The 17573-nt window shown below is 45.2% G+C and overlaps 1 protein-coding gene across 3 annotated transcripts in view; it reads left to right on the top strand.

The window, feature by feature from the left end:
• Positions 1 to 8115, top strand: part of LOC146784329 (ubiquinol-cytochrome-c reductase complex assembly factor 3-like) — a 58624-nt gene extending 50509 nt beyond the window's left edge. For all 3 annotated transcript variants that reach the window (XM_085636084.1, XM_085636085.1, XM_085636086.1), the window contains one exon: positions 7227 to 8115. In XM_085636084.1, coding sequence (XP_085492210.1) covers positions 7227 to 7355 — 129 coding nt within the window. In that variant the 3' untranslated portion in view covers positions 7356 to 8115. The remainder of the gene's footprint in view (positions 1 to 7226) is intronic.
• The last annotated feature ends 9458 nt before the right edge of the window (positions 8116 to 17573 follow it).

Here is a 17573-nt window from a genome sequence, read left to right as displayed (position 1 = left end):
CCACCTCCCAGACTCGGTGGCTCGGGTAGGTCCAGAGACAGAGCGTGAGCGGGGCAGATGTAAGTATTAATACACGGATGCCGTGTCTTCGTATTTTCTAGACCGGTAACTACCTCAGCTTCTCCCAGAGTGCTTGTGACACTCTCGTAATGTCAGCGCGAGCTAGCGGCTCTCCCGCTGACATCAGGCTGTCTGCATCGGGTGAAATAACGATGCTCTGACCGATTCCCCATCCTTAATTGTAACTCCACAATTACTGGGTCCTAAAGCAAGGAACTAGTGACGTATAATTGGGACCGCAATGACATATACTAGACCCCTGCAACACGAGTTGACAGTCTTCAGTCACATGAAATTTTTATTTTCACCTCACATCTCTTGGGATTACAGCCTGACCGTGGGGTTAATTAGTCAGCGAATGTCTAGAGCTTGACATTGCCATATGTCCCCAAATGTATCAATTGTGATTATTGCATTATTTAAGCTCGCTATCACCTTTTAGTTCAGACCTACTTGTAGAGGTCCTTCGCCTCACGCTGAGTCCACCGAGCACTGTTGTGGTCTACAGTCCTACTGAATAGGGTGAGTTCAATGATGTTTTCTGCCGCTTTGATTGTTTTTAAATGTCCCACATAGGTGTTTAGCCACTATAGTTCACCTTGTTGGTACACCACTTTTTAGGAGCAGTTGTTGACGCTCAAGCACCAGCAGTCACCACTGTTGTGTTTTAACTATGTTGGAGATGAATCACCTTGCAAGCCTTTTTGTTTGATTTGTATTTCCTGATACCTGTGGCTATATGTCTCAACAATGATCTACTTAATGTACCGTTTTTTCTACAGGTAGCACCAGACCTTAACAGGTATTTTAGAAATAAGTTTTTGTTCACATGACCCACTGTGACTAGGAGACTGTTATATTATAGATAGTCCCCTCTTACCATTGTAGATAGTTTGATAGGTCCTGACGAATCGCGAGCGCACGAGCTCTGAGCGAGAAACATGTTGACCACCAATCCCATGCACTACAACTAGAGACATTACACTCTATCTAGTGCTACATACACCTTTTTAATCAGGGAAGGAGACCTTTAGAATAAATTGATTTTCCATACTGGTACTTTCGACCCTGTTTTAACTCACTTTTTGTATCTACAATAATCAGGCCCACACACCCGCACTTCACCTGACGGCTGTTGGATTAAAAGAACTCCGATAAAGTGCCCCTTTTTAGGGAGCCCGTTAGGCATTGCACCGCCGGCCCGACGAGGAGCAGCCCAGATGATGAAGCATGACACCTGAAAGGGTGTGTGAGGGCATTAAAATCCAACAAAAGGATTACCCACTTTACACATAGTGTACATGTAGTCCTTTTAGGCTCTCTCACCGATTCACCTCCACTCCTCTCTTCTCTCTGAGGAACTACTGGTAGCCTTCTTTCTAAAAGTCTCATTGCCGGGGCACTTTACCAGTCTGGACCTCCCACTCACTCTTTGTGAGCGGAAAACGCCCCTCTGATCCCTCTTATTTGGTACCGACACCTTAGGGATAAACATCCCAGGACCTTTGCTCGACATACTGAAGAAAACTCTTCAGTAAGTCACCGGAGCCCAACCTCAGAAGCTCAGCCTAGTACATCATCGGCAGCTCAGCTGAGCCCTTCCTCTGAGGTGGGAGCATCACCTTCTTCTGCTCCTCTGGACATCAACCCTCGATTTGGGAGGGTTGCAATGAGGTGTACAACGTGTTGTGGTCTTATTGTTTTTGGGGAGACCAGTGTTTCCCTTATTAACAATAAGATAGACCAGCACGTTTGTAGACGCTCATAATATTCCCATTCTTTCTTTCCTCTATCCCTGTATTAACCCAACGGCTCTTTTAAGAGCCAACCTTACCTCACAATTTGTTATTTTTTTTTAAGCTTTCCTTTTTGAAAATGTTTTTTTGCCGTGCGCGCACGGTACGCGTAATGGTTACGCGAAGTTCGCGGAATTTTTCCGTTTACGCCATGCGCGTACGCTGCGCGCATTCGGCGATTTTTCGAAAAAAAATTTAAAAACATTTTTGCCCTTGGGGGTCCTTCTGGGACCCCCTGACAAAGGCTAGGGGGTCAGGAACTGTCCACCCTGCCCCTTTTCACGTTCTCCACCTTTGTTTTTCACCCCCTCAGACTGCGAGAGACAAAATGGCGGCCGACACTTCCTGGTTTCGACCGATTCGAATGTTTACTGAGATCTAACAACCAATCAGAATCGCGCTCGTGCACGGCGGCGTGCGCGTACAGTAAGCTTACGGTACGCGCTCGGAGCGCACCTATAGATATATATATTGATTTAAATGCTATTTTCTCAGGAAATACTGAACAGATTTACACGAGATCTTCAAAAGGCATATCCCTGACCTGACGGCTACCTCTCTGCCAAATTTCAAGTAATTCTGTTCAGCCGTTCGGGCTGTAGGTCGGACTAAAGGTCCTATGGAAAAATGCATGGGGAAAACGCGTTTTGGGACCCCCCCTTTTTCTCAGCCCCCGCTTGACGAATCCCCCCGAGACTTTCAGGGTAGGAGCGGAGCGGAGCGCCCCACCTATTTTGAGAATTTCACGAGGATTCGTCAATCGGCGCCAAAGTTATTCCAAATAGAATGTTGCGGATTTCCTATGGAAACACGGTCCTAACTATAACTATCTACTGGCGACCGCCAGTAGATTATATATATATATATATATATATATATATATATATATATATATATATATATATATATATATATATATATATATATATATATATATATATATATATATATATATATAACCTACTGGCAGTCACCAGTAGGTAGTTATAGTTAGGACCTAGTTTCTAGGAAAAGCGTTTTTTATTTTCCCAATAACTATGGCGCCGTTTGACGAATCTTCGCAAAATTTTCAAAACTAGTGGCCCGCTACGGTCAGCTCCTGTCTTGAAAGTTTCAGGGTGATTTGTCAAGCAGGGGCCGAGAAAAAAGGGGTGTCCCAAAACGCGTTTTCGCCAAGTTAATTTCCATAGGAAACTTTAGACAAAGCTACAGCCTGAACTGCTGAACGGAATTACACCAAATTTGGCAAAAAGGTAGCCCTCCTTGGTTCAGAAAGAGTCCTTTTTGTAAAATGGTGTAAATCCGTTCAGTAGTTCCTGAGAAATTTGAAAAATAAAAAGTTTAGATATCTAGGGCAGCGGTGGGTTCGCGAACCCTACCGAGCACGAGCTTCATTCTCTTTGGCTGCTAACACTCCAAGCCAGGAAGTGTTGGCAGCCATCTTGTGACTCGGTAGAACCGAGTCACAAGAAAACAGTGACAAAAAAGTTTAAAAATAAGAAAAGTGGACAGGGTAGAAACACCCTGACCCCCTAGGCCTGCTCAGGAGGTCCCACAAGGACCCCCAGGGCCCAAAAAAGTATTTTTTTCAAATAATTTCTGCGGAAATCGCGTTGGGGTCACAAATCCTGCCGAACTTATTTTTAAAAAATGAAGCGCGGGCCTCCGCGCTTCATTTAAATGAGGCCCCGGGTGGGCCAGGATCTGGGGGCATTGGCCAATTAAGCCCCCGGTAGCTCCGGGGACTGCCACCTCCCGGGGCTCTTTTTTTTATTTAAAAGAAGTGGGGTGGGGCAAGAGCCCCCCTAGAAGGCCCCGGGGACCACCACCTCCCCGGGGCACTCTTTTTCAATTTCGGGGGTCCTTTACGGACCTCGAGCCCCGGGGACTACCACCTCGCCGGGGCTTTCTAAATGAAGGGAGGGGGCCGCGCAGCCCCCCTCCAGGAGCCCTCGATGGCCCTGGGGACCACCACCCCCAAGGGCCGGCTCCTGCAGTGTCCCGGGGTGCCCACTCGGTGGCGCTTACTGGAGGTACCTGGTGGGCTAGTTGGCCCCCAGGGACCCTCAGGATTTAAGGGGACTTAATCCCCCAACTTAAAACGCACCATGGGGCACGTTTGCACACTTGTCACATCAGGCCCCACCCCCTCCCTTCACCACTGTGCAAACGGGCCCTCTGGCGCGTTGTAAGTTGGGGCATTAAGCCCCCTTGAACCCTGAGGGTCCCTGGGGTCAAACTAGCCCACCAGGTACCTCCAGTAAGCGCCACAGAGCTACGTTGCAGAGAGGTGTAAAAAGGGCCGTGGCCTTGGACCACCTCTCTGCAAAGTGGGGTCAAAATATGGGTACCATTAAATAGGCATCCTTCAGATTCAGAAGAACAATCCAAATTCTAGAAACATCATCCCTTGAGATGGATTATCATTTACTTCTTGAAGTGGCTCTATAATACAGATTGATTGAGATCTCTCAAATTTATGACTGGGTAAAATCTTTTGTTTTTCTTCGTTACTAGAAAATTGTTTATTACCTTGGGGTCCAAAAGACATTGCTATATTGCTCGTTACACACCAGGTTTTACTTCTGCAAAAGTAACTCAACCCCTTCTTAGTCAAAATAAATTGGGTGTGGGAAGCTAGTTTGAACTGCAAGGAAGAAAAGCTCTATTTGAAAACCCAGAATGCCCTGTAAAACAAATGTGTTCAGTTAGTTTCGTCCAGTTCTGAACAAAGAGTGCTACAGTACCTCACACTTTTACCGTAGATCTGAAAATAATTCCTACCTTGGATTCCTTCTCCTTGTTTGTACTCACTATATGTCATAAGTACTCCTGTTCTGCTTTGCGTAAAAATATTGGTTTAAAGATTTAGCATGATCAACACTCCACAGCAAAAAAAAGCACTGTTGGTTTGTCATAGCCTCTGTCTATAACCTAGTGGTCGCCTTTCTGTGTGTTTCCCTTTCCTGCCCAGGAGAGCAACATTATGGCTTATAAAGTTTTGCTTTAAATATTTGGCTAGTGAAATAAAAGCAGAGAGATAGGGATGTGGAATTTAATAAAATATCTACGTGTCCATGGGGCAGGTTTCTTCATAAATCTACTTGTCCCTTTAACAAAATCTGCATGTCTCTTTTGTGCCATGTAATGCAGTGAAAACTTATGGCAGCAATTTCATTATATAAGAGCTCCGAAATAGCCTCTCTGATTATGCCAGGGCTCCTTCCATACTAGGGTTTGAATACTAGCAATTCCCTTAAGTTGCCACGTTTCCACAGATCTACATACTGGTGCTGAAGGTAAGCAACAGTTCCAGGGTTGGGATGTCCTTGATTCTGTGTGTGCAAACCTACTAACTTGCATGTTTTAAGGGTTTTCACCAACTCTTCTCTAATCTTTTCCCATACTGAGAAAGGTTGAAAATGTACTCCTGACAATAGCAGACATAAAACTTCTTCCAGGGTTGGGAAAAAAGTGGTTGGAGGGAACGTGAACTTGCGAAAATCTGAGTGTTTGCATGAGCAAATCTACACCTGCAAATTTGCTCATGCTAAAATGCAGTTCACAAATATTTTCTAGGAGTACTATTTCTTAGCCTACTAATGTAAAGTTCTGTGAATTCACAAAAGTCGTATATCTGCACGTGATGCAAGAACATGAGTGCACTTTTGAGACTTTCTTTAATAATTGGACCCTAATTAGGTCTGGCGTTAACCATTAACTTTTGTGTTTATTAAAATTTTGTCTCGCTCTCTATCGCCTAGCTTCACTGTGAGTGACATTATTCTGTTCTTTCACAAGGAGCATAACCAACACTGTTGTTTTGTTCAGTGCCAGGAACTACTGTGGCAATATGTGCTTTTTGAGACCAAAACTATTCATGCTTTTGCTTGTTATAATGTTGAGGGCCTGGCAGCTCCCACACCAGTGAGGTTTTACAAAAAACATGCCAAAAAAAGTCACACTTTGACAAAGCCAAAAGGCTGACCAACAATTTCAGACCTTTTGGCTTTACCAATGCCTGTTTGTTTTTGTTTCCCATAATCTTATTAAAACTGGTTACACTGATTTTCCATTATGAATATTTTTGGGACATACTAGCATACTTCAACCCATTTTACTAATGATGCTGCAAAAAAACAGCACGTAAAATTTTACAGTAGTTAAGTGAAATGTTTTTGCATTTTTTTTGTAAACATTTTAGTTTAAAAGCAAAGAATCATCAATCTTGCTTTCAAGCTTCTGCATATATTTGCATCCAATCAGAGAGCGTTCTGGGAGCAGTATGCATAACCTCATATTGCTAAACATTGAAAACGTGTGTACACATTTTTATACTGGAACCACTGTCAGTAGTACAGGATGAGTTTACAACATGTATTTAGATTGCGCACCTTAATAATAAAGATTTTGCATTAATGATCCATAAATACAAGTTTGAAGAGCGTTAACACATGGACACAAATATTACCTTAACTGCAGGTAATGCCTTTCCCTGATCCATAATGTGGTACTGTAAAGGGTTTGTGATGTAGGGGGTTGGGCCTACTTGTCATAAAGACAAAATACACATGAAAACTTGTTGCCCTTGACCCTAAACAATATGTCCCTGGCATCAGGCTATAGGAATTCCACATCCCTGCAGTCAAGACCTGCATAAGAGTGTCCATTCTTGTAATCGGCTAATAATGTGCTCTGGTTGGAATTAGAATGATCGGATTTTGTTAACTTTTCATTAATAAATTGTTGAATAAACAATGGATTATGGTGGGAATCCAGTGGCTTTATGCAGTTCCAGGACTGTAGTATTTACTTCATAATTATATATTTACCACTTTATTTGCTCCAAAATGTGCTGATATCACAGTAAAAGAACCTGCCACATAATTTTCACTTTTTGCATAATTTAAATAACCTTGCGGTTAAAGTTGGCCCTCCATGCCGCATAATCCTAATAGCCCCAACAGTGGAAAAACGCTGCAGAGTTATTTGGTACCCATTATGATGATGAAATCCATATTTCACAAGGAAAAGTGAAATATTCTCTATATTTCACGGTTCTCCGTGAAATATGGGTCTTCCTACCACTACATTTTGTGCAATAAGAGCTCCTAAACATAAGATTTGAAGCATTTGGAAACATGCCGTACACCAGCTGCAGGTGGTGTATGTATGAAAATAAAAATGGATCGTTCTGTCTAGCCTGGAAGTGCCTCCATCTGAATTAGTTCTCTGTTATGCTGTTGAATGGTTCTTACCCTTTATTTAGCTTTGTTATTGCATGGGGACAGGATATCTATCAATGTAAAGCCACACTGGCATCACGGTACTCTGTCATATCTCTAACTCTTCTCCCTTTTTCATCTAAAGAACTTTCCAGAAGCAAACCCTACGCAGATGTCAGAAATTCGGGAGCGCAACATCCTGGTGATGCAGGCTATCAAAGAGGCTGCCGAGACCAACGAGAACGTGGCCAGGAGGACACCATGGCAAAAGTGAAGTGGAATGGAATACCCTGCTTACTGTGGACCAGTGTCAGCTTACGATGGAAGTAGCGTGGGCTGGAAAGGTCCTCCAGTCCCAAGGATCTGAACACACCAGACAAGGCATTGGACTGCAACATAATACTCTGTACCCCTTCTTAAGAGACTGTGCCAAGAATAGTCCTTTAAACCAAAGCACTTGATTTACAGCTGGTCTGCCTTACTTGGCACTTCTAGTCAGTATCTAGGAATGCTAGCTTCTCTCAAGATTACAGGAGGGCTTGGGTGCTGGGACTACAGCTGGCCTACGTGTGTCTTTCTTTGAACATAATACAGTCTATGCCCCCTCATTGTATTGTTTCCCTGGTATGTCAAACATTAATTGACTCAAGAATCAATTTTTAACAATATTAACTCAATATATGAATTTCTGCTGGGATTCGTCATACCAAGTTCCGCTTTTCAAGAACCGATATTTCAAGTTGTTCTTTTTGTTAAAGATCTATCAGCAGTTGGGTGAGGAGCTGCAATCTCTGCATCATTAAAATTAGGCTGTATCACTCTGGCCAAAGCCTCCCAAAATACTGATGCATCTACTTTTTTCTGTTTATGAAAATGCATGGCCTGTGTACGTTGATATGGTTTTTTCAGGGTTATTTATGTGTATATATTTAAGTGGCGAGGGGAGTGGTATTTTCCGGTGTGTATTTTCATTCCCACCACTTCTAGACCATGTGTATGGAACACTAATAAAAAAAAAAAAGTCACCTTCAAAAGCATGGTGCTTTTATGTATTATCAACTGTGTCTTCTAGGTGAAGCATGACACCAACTTGCGCAAGTCTATAAAATTACTGTTATTAATACATATTAGGATGAACATCCTGAACTTCCTACCAGAGTTAAACCATATGGCCATATATTCTCTGTAGGCCTTAGTGTTGGTTATTTTTGCCATTTGATATTTCTGATTATTTAATTTGCTCTCTTTAGCACATTGTTAGTGCTAATCATAGAACCCTGATGTCTAATCCTCCCAGAAGCTCATGTAGAGACGGTAAAGGAATAGCTGCCTAGCTCCCATTCGCTCAACACCGCCTTCTTAATCATGCCTATGGATAAATGTATATTTAACAAGCAGATGCAGTGGAGCTCTGATCGTACTCTCAATGAAGAGGGTATGAGGCAATCCCGTGCCTCCCAAGGTCTATCTGTGACCAACCCACATATCTCTCAGACAGTGTAATATGATTTCTCAGTTATATCTCATTGTCCACCGCTTGACTCTGACTTCTTCTACAACCTCCAATCCTGCTTCTCCTTCTCTATTACCTTTCCTTCAGTGTAGAAGGAAAGAGGCTTAGCGTAACTCCCTGGAAGAGATTCAGCATAACTCAATGTTCGAGGCATATGAGCTGCAGATTGTACACTTAGCATAGATCGCCATCTGGTGTTGAGCCCGAATGTTTGCAGTTTGTTTTTGTTCTTTGGACAGTCTTTGGAAGTCACGAGTTCGGTGACTCCTCCTTCGGTCCGTACTGCGCATGGGCTTCGGCTCCATCCTCAGATTGTTTTTTTCCGCCATCGGGCTCGGATGTGATACTTCGTGCTCCGGCTTCGAACTTCTACGGTTCCAGCCTCGACGGAAAATCCTCGTTCTTCGAGTTTCTTCATCATATCTTCATCTCTCGAAGCGGCACTTTTCTCCATTCCGTGCATCGGCACCGGCCTTCGGGCCCTCCTCGACTCCGGTCCCGGCCGATGGAAAGGACTCCGTTCAAAAAGTGCCCAAAATGTGGGTCTAAATTTCCCCACACCGACCTCCATCAGGTGTGTAACCTTTGCCTCTCTCCAGAACACGAGGCCAGAGACTGCCCCGCCTGTAAGTCTTTTCGATCAAAAAAGACCATCCGGGATCGAAGAGCTCGACGCACCATGGCGCACTCATCGACCGCAGCTCCACCGGACATCTTCGGAGACGACGCCGAAGCTTCGGGGCAACTACACACCGAGCAGGAGGAAGACGTCGTCAGCGCTTCCGAGGCCGACGACTCCGACGTGGAGGACATCACACCGGCGCAGCGGGTCGTGAGTACTGTACCCCCTCCCACCCCCGCGCCCAAAACCAAAGAGACTCAGGTTACACCCTCGCCTGCAGGCCTGGGTAAAACCAAGCACACAGCTTCCATCACCCCACCTTCGGGCCCGGTGTCGAAGCCTCAAAAGTCTCACGGCAGCTCGGGCTCGAGCCAGCCGACGCCTGGTGCCAAAAAACACCATCCGGCACCGAAGAAAGTGATCCCCAGCTCGACTCCGAAGCCACCGGTGCCGAAGCCTGGACTCTCGGTGCCGACCAAACACAAACACAAATCTGTCGGCTCCGGCGCCGAAAACTCCTTCGACGCCGAAAAAACCGGAGGCTCCAAAAAAGCATGGCGCACAGAAACCATCGAAGCCCTCGGCTCCGAAACCATCGGCGCCAGCGGACGATTCGGCGCCACTGGATCTGTTTACACCAGACCCTTTGCAAAAGACTATTTAAAGATCCAAAGACTGGGCTATTGACTTTAATTATCAAAAAAAGACGCCTTGACACTCCGGCTCCTCCTCCACCACCCAAGCGGAAGGACTCTGCTACTTCTCCTCTCAGAGTACCTTCCCCACTACCTCCTCCTCTGCCTCCTCCACCTCCTCCACTTCCTCCACCCCCTCCCTCTCCCAGGTCTCCGCCACCCTTACCTCATCACTCCCCGACCCCGTCCCCAGATCCGGATTACGGGGATCCAGATTATGACCCGGCGGACGCCCCAATGGACCCCACTCCACTGGGGACCCCAGACCCATGGGAAGACTACCAAAACCCTTACATACCGGATGTGCCTCAGGACGACCTATACCCATCCAGGCCGTCTCCTCCAGAGGACTCCTTAGGGTTTCACCACTTAGTGCAGAGAGCAGCACACTACCATGGGGTGGAAATGCATAGTGAACCAGTGGAAGACGACTTCCTACTGGATACATTTGACATTCAGGACAAGTCCACATCTATCTTGCCCATGCTCAAAGGTGTCACCAAGCATGCTGCAGAGGTGTTCAAAGATCCTGTCAGGGCCAGGGTATTGAACCCTAGAATAGAAAAAAAGTATAAGGCGGCACCCACAGACCCTGCATACATTAAGGGCCCTGCTCCCTTAGATTCCCTAGTTGTGTCCACAGCTAGAAAGCGGGCTAACTCCCAGTCCTCCGGAGAAGCCCCACCGCCGGATAAAGAATCCAAACTTCTAGACGCGTCTGGCAAACGCACCGCCTCCCAAGCTGCAAACATGTGGCGCATTGCAAATACACAAGCGCTACTTGCGCGCTATGACAGAGCACACTACGACGAGCTTGAGGCTCTTATGCAGCACCTCCCCGAAAAACACAAACGCAAAGCTCATGAACTAATACAGGAGGGCAAACTAATTACTAACACCTCCATTAAGTGTGCCCTCGATGCAGCTGACACTGCTTCTAGAGCCATAAATACTAGTGTCCTGCTTCGTCGTCATGCCTGGCTCAGGATCTCAGGGTTCAAGCCTGAAGTCCAGGCGTCCATACTAAATCACCCCTTTGACCAACAAACTCTCTTTGGGCCAAAGGTGGACGAAGCGTTAGAAAAGATGAAAAAGGACACAGACACAGCAAAGTCTATGGGGGCACTACAATCACAGGCCCCTAAACGCTCCTTTCGACGCTCATCCTTTCGTAGCACAGGCAGAGGCTACTCCACCGATAGCGCCTCTACCTCCTACAAGTCCCCTCCTCAAAATACCTTTTCAAAGGGCTACTAAAGGGGTGGTTACAGAGGCAACAACAATAAGGGCAGGGGCAAAACTAACACCACCCGTTCTGCCACCCCGCCCGCACAATGACTCCCCTTCCCTCCCCCCAGACCATCCCACTCCAGTCGGGGGCAGACTGCAAAACTTTATCCACGCATGGGAGTCCATAACATCGGACAAATGGGTGACCCAAATTATTCGGTCAGGGTACTGTCTCGAGCTAACATCTACCCCACCCAATATCCCACCAAGGCACCGTCCAATGTCTCAAGAACATTCCACACTACTCAAACAGGAGGTGCTCTCCCTCCTCCAAAAACACGCTATAGAGCAGGTCCCCGTCAATCAGCAAAATCTAGGGGTCTACTCTCTGTATTTCTTAATACCAAAGAAAGACGGGACCCTGAGGCCCATTCTGGACCTCCGGCCTCTAAATGCCTACATACATTCAGACCATTTCCACATGGTCACCCTACAACAAGTCCTCCCGCTCCTCTGTCAGGGAGACTTTCTCACTACCTTGGATCTGAAAGACGCATACTTTCACATTCCAATACACCCTTCTCACAGGAAGTACCTCAGGTTCGTGGTGGACGGTCAGCATTACCAATTCACGGTTCTCCCCTTCGGGGTCACCACCGCACCACGGGTGTTTACCAAATGCCTAGCGGTAGTAGCAGCACACCTCAGACGTCAACAGATTCACGTCTTCCCCTACTTAGACGACTGGCTGATAAAAGCCGCGTCCTACCACCAATGTGTGCAACATACAAACAGCACCATCCAACTTCTCCACCAGCTAGGCTTCACGGTGAACTACCAAAAGTCCCACCTCATACCATCTCACACAAAGCAATATCTCGGGGCCACTATAGACACCTCCAAAGGTATTGCCTATCCAAACTCAGCCAGAATCGCAAGCATACAAGCCTTGCGCAAAACATTCCTTCCTCAACACTCTCTTCCAGCAAGAGTGTTTATGAAGCTCATAGGAATGATGGCGTCTTGCATTTTCATAGTGCCCCATGCAAGACTTCACATGCGTCCACTTCAAGAGTGCCTAGCACAACAGTGGAACCAGGCCCAGGGTCAGCTGACGGATCTGGTGTTGGTGGACGGCCGCACCCATCACTCTCTGCAGTGGTGGAACACCACAAACCTTTCCAAAGGGCGGCCGTTCCTGGACCCGGTTCCTCAGGTGATTCTAACAGCGGACGCATCGCTCTCCGGCTGGGGAGCGCACCTCTTACACCTCACAATGCAAGGTCTATGGACGCCACAGCAAAAATCGCTCCACATCAACCATCTGGAGCTCTTGGCGATCTTTCTAGCCCTAAAATCTTTTCAAAAACAGATTTCGGGCAAAGCAGTCCTCATTCGCACAGACAACATGACTGCAATGTATTATATCCAAAAACAGGGGGGGACACACTCTCCCCAGGTCTCCCGCTTAGCCCAGAGCATATGGAGATGGGCAATTCCTCAAAACATCTTTCTCCTGGCACAGCACGTTCCAGGCGTACAAAACACCATGGCAGATCTGCTCAGCAGACAAACGCAACAACTACACGAATGGGAACTGCATCCACAAGTTCTTCACCCATTCTTCCAACAGTGGGGGCATCCTCAGATAGACCTCTTCGCCACCCACGAAAACAAAAAATGCCCAAGCTTCGCCGCCAGATACCCACACCCATTGTCCAAAGGCAATGCGATATGGATGAACTGGCCAGGCAAATTTGCATACGCCTTTCCACCTCTCCCACTAATTCCGTTAGTGGTAAGGAAGCTACAACAGCACTCCCTCACACTCATTCTGGTAGCCCCAACATGGGCCAGGCAGCCGTGGTACACCACACTACTACAGCTATCGGTGGTGCCACATCAAAAACTGCACCTGTCCCCATGCCTCCTAACCCAGAACCATGGAGAAATCAGGCACCCGGACCCAGCTCAGCTCAACCTGGCGATCTGGCTCCTGAAATCTTAGAATTTGGATACCTTAACCTTCCCCCTGATTGCATGAACATTATCATGGAAGCCAGACGTCCTACCACTGGAGCATGCTATGCCGCAAAGTGGAAAAGATTTGTAATTTACTGCCGTAACAATACAATCAACCCTTTAGATGCATCCATACAGCACATCATATGCTATCTGCTCCATCTTCACAGGTGTAACCTGGCATATTCATCCATACGCCTACACCTAGCAGCGATTGCTGCTTATCTACAAAACAGACAGCACTTATCACTGTTCAGAGTGCCCGCTATTAAAGCCTTTATGGAAGGCCTTAAACAAGTAATTCCTCCCAGGGCACCACCTTCCCCTGTATGGAATCTTAATGTAGTTCTCACACGGCTAATGGGTCCACCCTTCGAACCAATGCATAAATGTGAGCTACAGTTCCTCACCTGGAAAACAGCTTTCCTCGTCGCTATCACTTCCCTTAGAAGGGTTGGTGAAATACAAGCGTTCACTATACAAGAACCCTTCCTACAAATACATCACAGCAAGGTCATACTTCGTACAAATCCGAAGTTACTGCCCAAGGTCATTTCCCCCTTCCATCTCAATCAATCGGTGGAATTACCTGTCTTTTTCTCGCAACCTCAATCTGTTGCGGAAAGGGCCTTACACACACTTGATGTTAAGAGGGCTTTACTGTACTACATACAGAGAACGCAACCTTTCAGGAAAACTAAACAATTGTTTGTTTCCTTCTCTCCACCACATAAAGGCAACCCCATCTCTAAATCAGGGATAGCTAGGTGGATTGTAAAGTGCATACAAATTTGCTTTCAAAAGGCAAAAAGAACATTATCTGTTCCACCTAAAGCCCACTCTACTAGAAAGTTAGGGGCTTCTATGGCTTTTCTAGGGAACATACCCTTAGATGACATCTGCAAAGCTGCCACATGGTCAACACCGCACACCTTCACAAAACATTACTGTGTAGATGTGCATTCCAAGCAGCAAGCTAGTGTGGGCCAGGCTGTACTAAAGACACTTTTTCAAACCACTGCAATGGATACCGGTGGTCGCCGCTAAGGTTGGGTACTGCTATATAATCTATGCTAAGTGTACAATCTGCAGCTCATATGCCTCGAACGGAATATGCTACTTACCAGTATGCATCTGTTCTTGGCATGTAGAGCTGCAGAGTTGTACACGCCCACCCGCCTCCCCGGCTACCTGTATCCGTTCCAGTCCATCTTATTTAGATACAACACACATGGGTTTCTCACTGTTATTACTACGCTCCATCATTTCCCTGTTGGCGAAAAACAATCTGAGGATGGAGCCGAAGCCCATGTGCAGTACGGACCGAAGGAGGAGTCACCGAACTCGTGACTTCCAAAGACTGTCCAAAGAACAAAAACAAACTGCAAACATCCGGGCCCAACACCAGATGGCGATCTATGCTAAGTGTACAACTCTGAAGCTCTACATGCCAAGAACAGATGCATACTGGTAAGTAGCATATTCCTTCTCCCTGTCAGATGAGATTCTACCTATCTCTTTACACTCTGTTGTGGTGTCAAGTATTTTGGTAAGACCACTCCAATCACAAGGCTTCTTCCTTGTTCCCGCTTATTTTTGCCTCCCTTTCTCTCTCTCTTAGCTCTCCTTGTCCTTCTTTCTTATCTCTTCTCACTATTTTGATACAACCTTAGAGTGGCATAAAGCACCAGAAATGAATCGCCATATTTTAACATTCACAGCCCTTCCTTGTAGTCGACATTTCTGCTCTAGGGCAAGGGTTTTCTCCCTGTTTTGGCATCTTAAAGGTTGCTTTTCTGTGTGTAGGCCCTATCTTTTGAATCTCACAATCATTCCTGTTTAAACCTTTTGGCCTTTCACAATTTGCAGGCTTCCCCCTCACCCCCCAGCACTTTACCTTTAATCTCTAAAAGTGTTATAGTACTCTTGGTCATGGGCTTCACCCTTGATACTGGCCTTCACAGGCATGACTTGTGCTTTGCCTATATTTCACAGGCCTTGGCTGTCTAAGTCGCATGACTACAAGTCGCTACTATTTCCCCTGATCTTGGTCTCTGTTGGTGTGTTACAGGTCTCTCCCTTGGCTTCTCACTGACTTCTCCCATGCTCTAAGCCTCCGACAATTACCATCTTCTCTCGTGGATCACAATGTAGTAGTCTTGAATTCAAGGCCCGAGGGCAATACCCTGAACCATCTATCCTCCCTTTGTTGCCATGATTCAAAATGGCATAAAATAACACTTGCAGTTTGTTTTCTGACACCCTGTAAGGCCCCAGTTTTTTTTATTTAATCAGAGGTGCTCACACCAAGACGGGCACGGAAAAAGGTTAATGGCCAGTTAACAACTGTTTGCTAAAGTGACTTGAGTTTTAGAGGCCCTAAACAGGGAAATTGGAAGTGGCCGTCCCATCCTCTGTTAAGAATTACCCGTGTGATTGATCTTTTCAGAAAGCAAAGAAGACCTTGCTGCGGGCATCTAGTTTAAATTTTGTGCATTTGTGAAACGGTGCATAGGTTGTTTGACTTGAAGTACTCCTTTTCTTTTTTTTAAATGTTATTTCCACAAGTCCTTCACATCTCAACAACTAGAATCTTGAACATATCACTTAACAGTTCACAAAAACATTTCCAATCCGAAGCAAATCAACAATATAGGAAGGTCATTGACTTTCTCCATATTACGTTTTGGGAAGCTTGCTTCATGGCTCAGCCTGTATCTTGATAGTGTATAGTGGTCCAATAAAATCTGTGAATAGTAAATAATTTTACCTCCTCTGAAGTGCAGCTTCAACTAACTTGTAGGAAAATTCAATAGGTACTTGTCAAATTCTATCAATATCAATCACTCACAAGCATCTCTCCACACTGGTCTGGACATTTCATATCCTCTTCATAGATTTATTGCTCCAGCCACGTATTTCTGGACTTTGTTTTGGTGTCCTACGCTCATTTTCAAGATCCTGACTTCCTTATTTTTATTGCCTATCCTGGTGATTCAAAACATAGCCAACAACTTGGACATATTTACATTTTGAAAGCTTGTTGCCAGATTTACTGGAAAGTTCTTCCCAGGAACTCAGTTAAGCATCCTGTAAACTAGCCCTCACCCCCACCCCCCTGTAAACTAGCAAACGCCCCTCTCTTAAACCCTCACCAGTCGAAACCCTAGTTTGCCATATTGGAATGCCAAGAAAATCCCTAGGGTACTCAAGGGAGTCTCATTTGAGTGCTAGATATTATACTGCACTATAGTAGAAGCATACAATATCTTCAACTGCGTGACCTAGAAAAATTAACGAGCAGCTAATTTATAAAAGACTTTTCACCTTCCATATGGGAAGGTAAGGGAAGAAGCTACAGAGTCTGTATGTTGTCCACTCTCTTCTGCTTTTGATATTCTTGTGACTAATATCCCAATAATACAGATGCACATCAAGGAAGACCAGTCTACCATTCCTTAAAGTTCTCCTAAGCTGTTTCCATGACACTATTTGAAGAACAGATGTAACTACTACACGTATGCTTTTTTTGCAAATTCCATCCAACTAAAATATATGGGAATGCTGTCAAAAAGAAAATTATATTTCATGAGGCCTGACATATATTACTTATTTGCTCTTCCATACACAGTAAGAGGGAGGCTGGCCACTTATTCAAGAGTATTTGTATTTTCTGTTTCTCTGCTTATGTTGACTGGAACAAGGGTTTTGAGAGCTTTAATCACTTAGTTCCCAAACTATCTTATTTCACTAACTGCTTGTGAAGATCTGTAGTCGAAATTGAAAACCACTGTATCCGACTTGTTTACGTCCACCAAATCAAAAAGCTGACCAGACTGCATACTTATTTCATTAACTCATGGAAAAGTATGTACAGGGGTCTTAGACCATTATATACTCTGCAAAGAGTGCAACTTTATATTCACAACCTAGATGGACAAAAGATTTTACATCGAAATCCTGATTCAATTTATGTGCCAGTGGTTCAAAGATAGATCAAATATGTGGAGAGAGAAGGGGGGCATCTCTGTCTCATATTGGCCTGGGCACTAACATATGAAGCCCTTATTGCTGCTCTCATAATTTTGCCCCATACCAAGAGATTCTACTATCCACAAGCAAAATTTTCAGTCAACTTTGGTAGCTTCCAATATGTGCTCTACTAGGGGTACACACTATACTTCTGTAGTCTCATTATCACAAATTAATATATGTGTAAGATTTCTGAAAAGCCTACCAAGAACAAACCCTTTTTGGTCTTCATAAACTAAGAGATACAAATGCATATATAATCGGCCGACCAATGTGGCAGAAAAATACATACTTATTATTTAGAAACAATATTTGCCTATAACTATGGCACTTTGTCTATTGTTATGCTTCAAAATCAATACGGTAGACCCCCGTGCT

The sequence above is a fragment of the Triturus cristatus genome, chromosome 11 (genome assembly GCF_964204655.1).
Source record: "Triturus cristatus chromosome 11, aTriCri1.1, whole genome shotgun sequence".
Classification (NCBI taxonomy): domain Eukaryota; kingdom Metazoa; phylum Chordata; class Amphibia; order Caudata; family Salamandridae; genus Triturus; species Triturus cristatus.
The sequence above is the reverse complement of the archived record's forward strand: the minus strand, read 5'-3'. Positions and strand labels throughout refer to the sequence as shown.